Source organism: Xenopus laevis, chromosome 1L (assembly GCF_017654675.1).
Source record: "Xenopus laevis strain J_2021 chromosome 1L, Xenopus_laevis_v10.1, whole genome shotgun sequence".
Taxonomy (NCBI): Eukaryota; Metazoa; Chordata; class Amphibia; order Anura; family Pipidae; genus Xenopus; species Xenopus laevis.
The window spans coordinates 141,333,498-141,347,248 of NC_054371.1; the positions used below are offsets into that span (position 1 = coordinate 141,333,498).

At 38.2% G+C, this 13,751-nt stretch overlaps 1 protein-coding gene across 1 annotated transcript in view; it reads left to right on the plus strand.

Moving 5' to 3' along the window:
- Positions 1-207: 207 nt before the first annotated feature.
- Positions 208-13,751, plus strand: part of LOC108695507 (transmembrane channel-like protein 1) — a 34,390-nt gene continuing 20,846 nt past the window's right edge. Inside the window, exons 1-6 of the mRNA XM_018224068.2 lie at positions 208-524; positions 731-859; positions 1,552-1,642; positions 6,862-6,943; positions 10,260-10,366; positions 11,404-11,502. Of these exons, the coding sequence (XP_018079557.1) occupies positions 367-524; positions 731-859; positions 1,552-1,642; positions 6,862-6,943; positions 10,260-10,366; positions 11,404-11,502 (666 nt within the window). The 5' untranslated portion in view covers positions 208-366. The remainder of the gene's footprint in view (positions 525-730; positions 860-1,551; positions 1,643-6,861; positions 6,944-10,259; positions 10,367-11,403; positions 11,503-13,751) is intronic.

A 13,751-nucleotide genomic window follows, 5' to 3' on the forward strand; every position in this document is an offset into this window, starting at 1 on the left:
TGTGACTGTTTAATGACATTTTTAATGAGATTGTAAACTCAAACTTTAACCCATTGAAAATGGGCTATGGCCTCTCTGGCTAGTTAATGAGCCTAAATGTGTGGTGTACATTTTATTCCTACCTCCTATGAAAGTGCTTATATTAGCGGGACCTTTCCATTTTCATTTGCTTGTTATCTTTAATATCTTATTTTCTTTACTGTGTATTTCTATTAAAATAACTGTGGACTGGAGTTGTAGCTAATACATGAATACATGTCTAATATTTTCATTTTTAAGATTCTGAAGAAGAAGATAAGCCCCCAAAGAGAAGGGAGAAAAACTGGAGAATTCCAGACATGAAACCGTGGCTGGGAGAAATGACAGATGATGAAATTAGGAATGCGAATACAGAAGAACTCAATGAGAACGGGGAAGTTAGCCCTGGTGGAAGGACTGGCAGAAAAGGAAGGAAGGGACCTGGAGCAGACAAGAGAAAGCCAAAGGATAAGAAAAAGGACAAGAAGAAGAAAGATGCAGATGGGTAACTTGAGAGATAAATAGACTCATACACAAGGCCTTCATATGTTGGTGATTGTGTAAAGCATATAAATAAGAAAGTGTATGTTCACACATTATTTAGATCTTTGGCTTTTACTTTAGTACATAACTCTTCTCAGAGAGAAAAGGCATGTTAATGGACCACTTTTGTCTTTTTGAAACAGTTAAATGTTAATATCCACAGATCTGACTCTGATGAAGACGACATCACAGAAGAGGAATTAGACAAATTAAAGGAAGCTGTAGAAGAAAAAAAGAAACTTATTGCCACCATAAGAAACAAACCTTGGAAAATGAAGCAAAAACTAGAAGTCCTGAAGTAGGTGCCATTTTATTTATATGGGGAATCAAGTACTTCACTGTAAAATAAGAATGTTAGAAGTCATTGAAGAATTCCATGAAGTCACAACCACATGGCCACCAGCAGTGTACTTTTATAAAGGTCACTGAACTTGGGGCGACTGTTTAACTGATCTGTGCAGAACAGTGAAACTGAAAGTACTTTAATGTGGGAACTTTTGTTCTTCAGAGGAATTGTGAGAGGAAGAGAAGGTATCTGTCTGACAAAATTTCCCTTTTCAGTTATCAACGCTGAAACTCCATGTATAATTATTACTATATACACTCGGAACACTAACAACTTTTGGCTCCTATACATGGAGCTTGTCTCTAGTAAATCCCACCCCCTTTATTACAGGGTATAACAAAACAATCTGGTCCATTAGCGCTTTATAGTAAAAATAAAGATTTTTTTTATTTAAAACTACACAACACAACACATTTGTGCCCAAGGCATTTTTATTTTATGTTTTACTGATTCAGTCAAGATGCTGTGCAACACAGGATCTTAAAGCATAATTTCATTAGTTTTATACACATGGATTTTATTGTAGGACTATTTATTTGTGAATTAATTTGGCAGCAAAGGAACATTTGTCCAGATAAAACACAGAGCACCAGTCATGCATACATTCAGTTTTTAAATGCTATTATGCTGACTTTTTTTTTAAGGGATGCGCAAGAGTTTGTGGAAAAATTTGAAGGAGCTTTGGGGAAAGGAAAAGGGAAAAAGTTTTACGCATACAAGGTCATGATGCTGAAAGTAAGTGCACTTTGCCTTATACCAAAACAGTACCAATGAAAGTTGCAACAGTGTAGAACCTATTTTCCGGAACTAGACTTTGTGGGGGCAAATTTGCACCTGGGCAGTAACCTCAGATGATCAGATGTTCAACCCACAGCTGGCTGAAAAAAGCTAATCACTGATTGGTTGTTATAGGTTACTGCCCAGGTGCAAATATGCCCAGTGTTTATAATTGAGGCCCACTGTGTATTTGGTCAAAGTACTGGATTTTTATCACTAGTTCTTTTATACTTTGAGATGGTTGTTATGATGGGATACATAAATTATATGTACACATACAGTATATGATATTTAGGGATTATATTTAAAGTGTTTTATTATGGACCCTTTTGGTTTTGAGATTTTACAGTTTTAACCCTCCAGTTGTTAATACACTGCAAACTAGTACTAAATACTAGTACTAACTCACAGCAACCCACTGGCAGTCTTCAGGGATTATCAGGAGCTGAGGGGTTTTGCTATTTATAGGGTTTTGAACTGAACAATTTTCTTAGGGCTGTTTGGGTCATAACTGCCTGTTTAGATTTCAGCCCTGTAAAACCCGAACAATCATTTTGTCAATAACCACCTTTGAAAACCCCACTCACACGAGGCACAAACATGACCAAAATGTCATAACGTCACCCCATATGTCAGTGTCGGACTGGCCCACCGGGCTACCAGGAAAAGTCCCGGTGGGCCCAGGTGTTAGTGAACCCTCATGCTGCTAAACATTTGGCCTATTTCATGGTCATTCCCTATTTTTATGAGACCAAGAGGCAAAATATTTGGAAAAATAGAGTATAGTATGTAAAGAAAAGAGACTAGGAGAATAGAGGTTGAGTGAGGAGAGGAAGAAAAATATTTCTAAGAGTGGGCCTCTGGTCTAAGGTTAATTGTCGGGCCCCTGGTCAAAGGTTTTTGGGTGGGCCTCTGGTGTTCCAGTCCGAAACTGCCATATGTCACTGCTCCTCCACTGATGCTATCATTCTGCAACCCTAGTATAGGTACATGAAATAGTTATCAAGCATTCCACAATTGTTGCCCTCTAAAGAGTCTCCTGTCATGCAGGATCTACATGCCATCCATCAGCCCTGTGTGTTGCTCAGCAGTAAAACAATATGTGCCTCATTTATTAATGGCATGTGCTGTACAGATCTAATAAAACATCTTCCCACAAAACATCTTTGTTACTGCTGCTAAACACAAGCTCTACATCAATACTGCAGTGCACTGAAATATGCATTCTCTGGTAAATCATCAATCAGTGCATAAACATCTGTATGGCTGGCACATGGGTTGTCTCCATTTGTTACTAATCATCCTACACACGATATTATACATGGGGGGCTGTGAATTAATGGAAACCTGCTTATAGCATTTAAAGAAATATACTGTTTTAAGCAAAAGCCTCCATTTGATATCTTTTAATTCTTTTTGTGCCTGGCACCATGCAGAAGTTTGGACAAGATTCCTTATATGTAAATATTTCAAGATTGTTTATATGTAAAAGGTGTGGTTAATTAACAATTTAATCACAAAAAAACAGTGGTAGCTACTGGCCAGAAAATAAAGTATTATTCTACTAATTTGCCTTGCTTCGTGACACTTAAGTGTAATAATAATCTAATAAGATATCATATCCTGCAGAAAATATTACAAAATCATAATGGTTTTTTTTCCAATCCCCATAAGATTCAGGATTAATAGTTGATGGAAAGCTTGTCATCTTGAAATAATGTCTATATTTATCTAGTGTGAAAGATCTACTTTCTTCTAGAGGTCATGACAGAGGATCAATTGCAGAAGGCACTGAATCTGAATAGCTCTGATTCCTCTGTCGGCTCCTCGTAAACCCGAGGAAGTCACTTTATCTCCCACTGCCTCTGGCTCCACAAAAATGAATGCAAGCTATACTGATAGATATACTGGCAGGGTTTCACTCACATATTTTGTGAACAGTGAAGCATAAAGATAGCAGCACTGAATAAATATTTTGATGTAATTTTTCTGTAGAAGATGTCATAATGGAGAGAGTGTATATGCTCTCCCAGTATTCTGTTTTTATTTACCCCCAGCAGTGATATTCTGATATGAGACTAACAGTTCAATTATTCTTTCTCAATATACTACTGACAAAGCTTAGTAGTACTTTGATTTACTGAGACCAATTCAGTTCATTTTCAGTTCAGGATCAGTATTTCATTATTATGAACTGGTACATATAAACAGCAACAAAACCTCTAGAAATTGTCTTAAACTCTTCTTATTATACTTCATATAACTATTCTGTATGTAACCCTGAGGGTTAGGCATCTCCACGGGCAGTTTCCCCATGTAGTTCGGGCACCTTTGCTGGGTTATTTCTTAAAATCGAATTTTTTGAGATTTATTATACCACAATGCTGCAAAAAGCCTAAATCATAAAATCAGCCATCTCTGACCTGTCGAGGTCCTGTATAAGTCAATGGGAGAGGCACCTAACTCAATTTGAAGTTTTCATGGTCTGCGCTGGGTTTAGCCCAAAAATCCAAATTTTCAGGGTTTTCGTGCAAAAACTCCAAAAATTTGAGCAATTCAAGAAAAAAATACAAAAATGTTGAGCAATTTGGGAAAAAGGTGGAAAAATTTGGCATGGGAGTTTGGTTGTGTTTTTTTTTTACTAAAATATGAGATAAATTGAGATTTTACTAAATAACCCCCCTAAACTGGTCCTTAGTGAGCCCTGGGTGAAAGACCATTTCCGGAATGTTATCAGTAATCTGATCTGGTTCATTGCTTGCCCAGTAGATGGCAGTGTTTAAAAGGGAGAGGACACATGTGCTCAGGGGTCTTCCTGGATCTCACTTTGTGGGGAGGTGGGTACAGGAGTGAGTCTGAGTTTGTGACAGGCCTTCGTTAGGGATAGTTTTATTTAGTGTCAGAAGTTCTGTAATAGTCGCTCCAGGAGCAAAAGTTAGAGGCAGTGTATTTAGTGAGCAGCTTTCTGGCTCCAACAAGGAGAGTAGTTGGGTTAGTACCCCTGCAGTGATCAAGGCACCAGACAGGGACACGAGTGGATGAGCTGAGGAGCAGGGAAAGTGCTAAGGAGTAAGGTACCCTGTGGGATCCCTAGTGCTGGGGAACATTCACCAAGATAGATTGTATCACTCCTGATCAGAGTTTACTAGTATGAAATGTACCAAGTGTGAAGGATTTACAATGTCTTTGAAGAGTTTATTGCCTGACTGCTGTGAGACAGATCAACTGCCACGAGTGCGCAGTTTCTCCACTTTTTTAACTTTATCAATGAGAACACTTTAAATCTCATCTAGTATAAGTAAATCTAAAACTCTTCATAGTAACTTTAATTCTTAAATTCACATATGATGATGTAACCTGTCCCTATTGAACTGTGACTACTTGGTCTAAATTGCAGCTATTACTTGTTGATCACTTTTTCAGCACTTCTTTATATATTGTCTTTTTTGTTTAAGTTTTTGTTGTTTTGAATTTACTTCAATTATGAGAGCACCAAGATGGCGTTTAACCAGCCCATTAGGGGTGGGCTTATCCTTAGGGAGGTCATATTGAAGGCCACCAATAGTGGTGATGTGGTCATGTTGCCTCATATGTGAAACCCTAGTGTCCACAATGCCAATTGGCTCTCTCTCTTTTTAAATATGCTGTGGGAAATGGGATTATTTAGCCTATGATTAGGTGTCTGAATGATAAGAAACGTGGTGCATCCTTGTGTACCGAAATAAACTACTCATTATTTGACAAGACTGCCTGGAAGATGGTCTTTGGAAGGTCTCTATACAGATCCACTGCCACTGTTTAATAAACAAGTTATTTGTTTGAAGCAACCCTCTGAACTGCTGTTACTTTCAACCTAGTTGATCTGTGCACCAGGGGACTCACAAGATTCACTGTAGGGTAATGTTTTTAAAGGGGCTAACACACACTGCTGGGAGTTGCAGGGAGTTGCCCACAGCCAAAGGGTATACAGGATACACTGACAGCAAGTCACACTATAATCACACTCTACACCTATCTCATTCCCACCTCTGGGTGTGACACATGTATATGGGTAAATTTCTTTGTAGGTCAGTAGAAAAATAAACTAGTAATGATTGCAATGCAGAGTTAAATGCACTTAACAGGCCTCTGACAATGATCGAAAGATATGAGGTGTTGTTTGCAAAGTACAGTGCAAAAAATAAGTGGTAACTGTTATGTTTTTTGAATACTAGTGTCTTTGATTGCACAGGGCAGAAAATGTAGGTTCTGATATAACTGGAATCTAGGCATCAAGGCATCAAGGCATACAAAGCAAAGTTCAGGCAAGGTAAAATGGGTTAAGCAAGTCTATGTCCAGGCAAGATTCAAGGCAGGTAAAGTTCAGGAACAAGAGAAGGGTTTCTACTGTATATACTTTAGGAATCCAACATTATGAACACCAAGTAACAGCACAGCAAGACCTAGGATCAGGCCAGGGAAGGGAGCAGGATTGAGGTTTTTAAAAAGATCTGCACTTGCTGGACAACGCAGTGCATCTTATTTTAAATTAGCACAGTGTGGAACATGGACTACATTGGTAGGTTTTCTATATGGTAACACCCAATACATGGGGGTAAAATGAAAACTTTATGTGAACAATAGTGACGGGCGAATTTATTCGCCAGGTGCGAATTCGCTGCAAATTTGCACGATTCGCCGCAGGCGAATAAAGTCATGAAATGCCCTCGAAAATTTGCTGGTGAAAATTAGCCGGCTTCAAAAAAATTTGACGCCGCCATCAAAAATGGACACCGGTGTCAAAAACGGACTCCGGCATAAAAAACGAGACGCCGGCGCAGTTTCGCAAATTCGCCCATCACTAGTGAACCAGAGATGTTGCATTCCAATGTTATTGTTCAGTGAAAAATAGATACCGTATATAGATGATTAGTTGCAGCAGCAAGCTTCGCCAATTTAGGTTATTCTGAATTGCAGTGTATACTGATATCAATTTCATATTAAACAGAAATAGTTTTTTTCCCTAGAAATAATAATAGTGCTACTTTAAGCAAAATATAATATAATTGTGAATAGAAAAATAATGAAAGAGTGTAATATGGAGAAAGAAGGCTTCCAGCAGTTTAAAGGTTAGCTAAATTAAATGTGGTTTATGGTGAAATTATTTGAATTAAGCTTCGAGCCTGATTCTTTTATAGAAATGGATGAAGTTTCAAAGGGATTTTGAGAATTTTAAAACCGCCTGTATACCATGGGAGATGAAAATCAAGGAAATTGAAAGTAAGTCTTTTTACATCAAACTGATTTTATAAAATAGATTTTCATTCCCAATAGCCGTGTGCTGCCATTGTTTCTTCAAAAATGTCAATACCTGTATTATGTTTTTACTTAACTTTGTTTTCTGGAATTGGATGTGTAAGTACTCTAAATATGTAACAAAGGTTTTTTATAAATCATTCAGCTGGGTAAGTGGTTTAGTGCTCAACTTTAGTCTTAAATGACCACCAACTGTTTTACTTTTTATGCATATGCTTACATACCATAAGTAAATGAATCATTCTTATATATCCACATGGTTTTGTTTGGGTAAACACTGTATACCTGCTGTTTAAAAAATTAAAAGAAGAACCAACAGTGCACGCAAAGCTTTTCCAGTAATATTAAGAATATCAAGTTCAGACCCAGTCTAATCATTAGCTCTACTTCAGGATGAGGAAAAGTTTTTTTTTTACAAGAAATGGCAGCATCCCATTAAGGGGCAAATTTACTAAGTGCCGAAAATTCGCCAGCGACGGCTTCGCAGGCAGCGCAACACTTCGCCAGTCGAAAATTCGCTTCAGACAACGCTAATTCACTAACATGCAAAGTTGCGTCCAGGGTGGCGAAAGCTGCCGAAGTTGCGCTATCGTTAATTTGGAAAGCAGAGCGAAGTTGCGCTAGCGTTGGCTAATTTGCATACGGCGGAAAGTTAAAGTTGAATGGACGTATAATTAAAGAAAATAGAGTTGTTATAATGCTCTACACATGAGCCCATTGTATAGTTTATGTTCCATATGTTAGGAAATGTAGGGGGGAAGCCGATTACCTCCAAAAAAAATTTACGCTCTTTTGCAGCCTATCACCCTGAAAAAGGGAAAAGACGCCAGTGTTTTTGAGGAAGTTCTATCTACTCTATTGCACTTCACCTGGTCTGAGATGGCGAAGGCAAGTCTGGCGCGAGAGGTAACGTTCAGTAAAATCTGCATCTTAGTGAATTTGCGCAGTTACGTCCGTTCGCCAGAGCGCAAATTCGCCTGCCGATTGAATGCGAATGAGTGCCAGTGTCTTTCACTAGCGAAGTTACGCCTGCGCCCGTTAGTAAATTGGCAAAGTACCGAAATGACATCTTGCTGGTGAATTTTCACCAGCGTTAGTCACTTCGCCCTTTAGTAAATTTGCCCATAAGACTGAGTGGGTCAAAAACCACTGGAATAGTTATTCCTAGCTGACAATGGAATTTGTGTAAAGGTGTTAAAGGCCTTAAATGCCAGTAAAATAGAACCTACAAATGCAAATTGTCTTGCTGTTTAGGTAAAACTAAGTTAATATAATACTGAACATTCCATTTTTAAGGAAATCATACATTCAGATTCTTTATAAACTTTCTGGGAATATATGACAATAAACTCTTGTTTCTCATAGCATCCAAATTGCAGGGTTGGGTCTAAAAAAAAATCTGCAAGTGTACAGAATGGAATATGTAGTAACGAAATGACAATACAGCCATTAATTTTTACTTCACTTTACAATATAAAACAGTAATAAAACTCAGAACACAAGCTAAAATTTGTATTTTCATACCTCCCAACTATCCCATTTTTCACAGGACAGTCCCGGCCACAGTCCCAGATTGTTACTGAAATGTCCAGACTTTCTCTTTGATCTCCTGCACTGAACAGCTAGAAAAACATAGCTTTTTGCAGAGAGCCCAGAATATATGGCAGGTGCACTTAGATACACTTGTAACAATTTAAGATAAGCAAAGAAGCAATTGTAACAATTAAAGATAAGCAGGTCTCGTAGGGAAACTGTGACATGCAGCTTAAAGGGCAATTATTATCATTAGCAAAATTGTAATAACACAGAAAAAAAACACAGAAATGTGTTCAAACTTTCATAACCTGCCAAATTTTGTAAAATGAACATGGTCATTAGGGGGTGTGGCCACAAAAACATTTTTGCCACGCTCCGTGTGGCAAATATTTTTACCCTCTTTCTATTTCCAAAATGTTTCGAGGTATATATTTTATCTACAGATTGCTGATGGTACGTTGTTCACATTTCACATCAAGTAGTGATGGGCGAATTTATTCGGCAGGCATGGATTTGTGGTATTTGGAGGTGGCAAATGTTTTTGCGAAACTGCTGCGCAAATTTGCTGTGGGAAAATTCGATGAGACAAAAAAATTTTGTGTGTCAAAATTATTTGGACACCCTTTGATTTTAATGCATCAAAAGAGTCGCGCATATAAAAATTGTAACTCGTGTCAAAACTGACGCGCGTTTCGTGATTTTTTTTCGCCGTTTCTTGAGATAGTTCAAGCAAATGTTATTCAATTGTACTATAATGTACATATACAGGATTGTTTTATGTCCTTCCATCTGCACCCCACCCTGGATTTTCTTATCTAGCATGAGGTGGAGACCCCATTCAGACCCCAGATGAGCACTAAAGGGGACACATAAATTACCCCTTATATTTCTCCTGTGACAATCAGTCTTGGATTGCAAGCCTTGGACATCTGTTACTAACCACAGTTTTCGAATCAAGTTTATTTCCATTTGTACAAGAGTGTACTAAGTGTGTACTAAATGTACTAAGCAAGAGTGTTTTACATATCTTTATATAGATTAATAGGGAATGTATTTAAGTACCTAGCATAACTAACAATTTCCCCGAACTGCCTTCCTTCTGCCTTCCGTCTGCTTGAATGAAGACTTGCCTGCGCTAATGCACTCACAGCTCTTCGATTTCCGAAGTTATCCGTGAGGCAACTTCGGGCGACTTTGGAAATCGAAGCGCCACGATTCCTGGGGTTTTCTGGATAACGGATCTGTCTGTAATTCTTCATACCTCAAGTCTACTAGAAAATCATGTAAACATAAAGAAAACCCAATAGGCTGGTTTTGCTTCCAATAAGGATTAATTATATCTTAGTTTGGATCAAGTACAAAGTACTGTTTTATTATTATAGCACAAAAGGAAATCATTGTTAACAAATTTGATTATTTGAATAAAATAGAGTCTATGGGAGACGGCCTTTCAGTAATTAGGAGCTTTCCATATAATGGGTTTCTGGATAACAGATCCCATACCTGTATAAATTATACTTTTTTTTTGGGCGTTGTGGTGACTAACTTTTACATGAAGCTTCCCAGAATACAGTATTTATTCCATATGTAGATGTGGCAACTCAAAATTCCAGCTACTTTATTTAGGTTATTTTCATTGATATCTTCATGAACATTCAATTATTTGCTATTTACATATAAAGGGGGATAATTGTATACATTTCACACAAGTAACCAGAGTAACTCACTGTGTTTGGAATCCTAGGTCATTTTGGCTCTTCGGTGGCATCCTATTTTATTTTCCTACGCTGGATGTATGGCATTAATTTGATACTGTTTGGACTAACCTTTGGCCTCGTCATGGTACCAGAGGTAAATTCAACTGGTTAAGCAATTAACGTTAAAATGCATTGCATTTAAATGATTTACAGTACTTTCTGACACTCACAGTAACTTCTCTTGTGTGTATGCTTTACTTCCAGTCCCCAATAACTTTTCTTATTAATGATTAACAGGAAAAAGCCAGATTCACTCCCCTGCCCAGACCCAGACATGCTCCCCCACCCGGACTGTCCCCTCTCCCCCCAATCACAAGCAGAAAGTTCAGAAGGGGGGAACACGCAGGGGATGGAGGCAGACACTGAGAAGTTGCAAGTAAATCATAGCCCTAGTGGGCCACCGGGCATCCCAGTCTGACCCTCATACTGATATAAAGATTTTTCTGATATAGCATTTGTTTTATACCACTTCAAAGCCATAAATGAGTGTCAGTCATTATTCCCTATCCAGAAGCAAATTATGTGGAGCTATGTTATACTATGCTTTAGCCTTCCGTGCTCAAACAATGTTGCTACATTTTGAACACCTCCAAAAAATGTTTTCTCCTTTACAGTAGACATCATGTTTTCATTGCTTGAATATTTAATTTTTATATGATCTTTTAAACATGGAAGAAGATAAAAAAGCACTTAGGAATAGAGAGGGTGGCATGGTTGTTCGAAGCCTTCTTCAGAAACAATGACAACACAAATTTCCAGCTTTTCTCTTTAACTGCAGAAGGCAGTGCTCTCCTGTAATCATTTGTCCACAGTGCAAATACTTATCAACATTTCCATAGTATTTAAAACAATAAGGACCCTAACCTTTCCAGGTATCTTTACATAACTCCAGCACATCTTGTATTCATGTGACAAGTTCTTTACTGTGAGGCGGATGTTCATGAAACACCACGGTAACTTATAATATCCTTATAATTTAGGGGGTACTTTATTCACTAAATAAAATTGTGGTTATTAAGACAAATATTTTTTCCGCTCCAAGTTTGCAGAGGCGATTGTGACATTGCATTTGTTATAATTGCATTTAAAATGTCCAGATTAAGTCTGTTCTCTATTTATGAACATTTGTAGGCATTAATGGGAAAGCCATATGGCTCGATGCCAAGAAAAACTGTTCCAAGAGCGGAGCAGCACTCTGCAATGAATTTTGCCACCCTTTGGGATTTCAGTGTAAGTAATCATTATTTCTCATATCACATATATTTGTAGTTAGTATTACAGGTATGGGATTTATTATCAGGAACCCCGTAATCCAGAAAGCTCAGAAATAAAGGATTGCCATTCCCTATATTCTATTTTTTATATTTTATTCTATTGCCATTCCCTATACAGGGGGTCTTCAAGTTACATACACCTGATTTACATACAACTCACACTGACAAATGGGGGCTATTACAGAACTATGAGGTTTGCTTGACTTTTATTAGCATTTAGCTTTAATAAACCACCTGTCCCAATCCCCTCTGGCATGTGTTGTCTACTGCAGAGCACAGACATTCACAGTCTCTGCTACACTATACTGCCCATCGTTGCTTTATTTTTTGCCAGAGTACCCTCCACCATATGTCAGGGATTAGGTTGCTTGGACCAGCTTTCTGGGATTAAGCAGCCCAATGGCATAGTCACAACTCACGAGAGTGTAGTATTTTCAGGCAGTTTATTTTCATTTGAAATACAGTAAATAAACAAAATAAACAGTTCAAAATAAAACCCTTGCCACTCAATGGGCTTCTAACTAACTCAGTTCAGTTCTCTTAACTAATCAGGAGTAGGCCTACCGCCTGTCTGCCAAACAGAGAAAATGAAGGAAAAACATAGTCCCAACTTTGTAGTAGTGATTCAGAGTTTTTCAGTGTTCACACAGTCAGTTTTCCTGTGACTTTCCCCCAGACTGGGGCTCTTCATTCTGGCGTGAGATGCCTCTGGTAGAACTAAAACACCCTGGCTGGACTAGCAGTCCAAAACCACTCTGTTAGGAACCTGGGAGATATGTAAGCTCCATCCTGGACTTTCCCAGGTATCCTAATATTGACCCCACCACACCATGCTATTTACATTGCAACCGTGTACACAGCTTTGCCTATTCATATACTTTTATGGGGAGATTTATTAAGGTCTGAATTGTTTTTTACACGAAAACTTGAGTTGCCGAGTTGTATTTTTTGGTCAAAACGAAAATTTTTGGGTTGAAAAAGAAAAAATCATTCATTCAATTTTTAAGTCAAATTATACCCGACCCTAGAAATAGCTCGAATCTGAATATACAGCACCTGAAACCTGTCGAGGTCATGTAGGAGGAGGTCGCTGGAACCATTTGAAGAGTTTTTGCCTAAAACTTGATCTATACCATTCGAATTTCTAGTGCATTTGACCTTTGATAAACATCCGACCTTTGATAAATAGCCCCCTTTAGTGTACATACTTTTTCACTTGTGATAGGTCACACAGTTTTTGTTACAGCACTTTCTTAGTGTTAGTCTATCAGTTGCAAACTGACAAACGTTTGTGGTGTTTGATTAGCAGACACACAATACCACTGTGTTTCTCTATCCAATTGTCCATCCTAAATTATCTATAGGAATATATCAGTTTCTTCTTGAGATAGGCAAGCCATTCCAAAACATTTCTGCTGCTCAAGTAAAGAGAAACCTTTCAACTTTTAGAATATCTCTGTAAAGCAGTAAATACTATCATGGTGTATGTAGAACAACTGTTAAAATATACTGTATATATATATATAACTATATATATATATATATATATATATATATATATATATATATATATATATATATATATATATATATATTTAACTCATAATAGACATTTGGGGGAATTTCGATTTTTTCCACAAGTCTACAAAAATTTGTGGTTTTCGAATTTATTTATAAAGCTAAAAAAAATTGAGATTGGGGGGGCGTGGCGTGATGCAGAGCTGAACGGTCGCTTGCAGTGAGAGCTCCCGGCCCATACAGTAATTTCAACTATTTTCCCAAACCTGACACCGCTGAACATGGGTAAATCTACTAAGAAGCAACCTCCGCATACTCCAGCATCACATTCGGGCAGTCAATCGGACATGACCAAATACCTGGACAAACGTTCAAGGCGTGCAGCCACTCCCGATGACTCCAAGATGGCGGAGGCAAGTAGACGGAGTCCTAGTCCCACGGGCTCTACGGCCTCGGGTTTCAGCACAGCCTCCTTCCCTGCGGACATACGAGCCATGTTCTCCAATCTCCCGACTAAAGCAGATCTGAATGCGGTTGCACAGACTATACAAGAAGCTCACAAAGCGGACCTGGTCGACATTAAGAAAGACATACAGGCCATAGGTGACGCACATACGCAGTTGGATAACAGGTTGGAGATATTGGAATCGACATGTAACGCCACCACCGAAAGGGTAAATGACCATC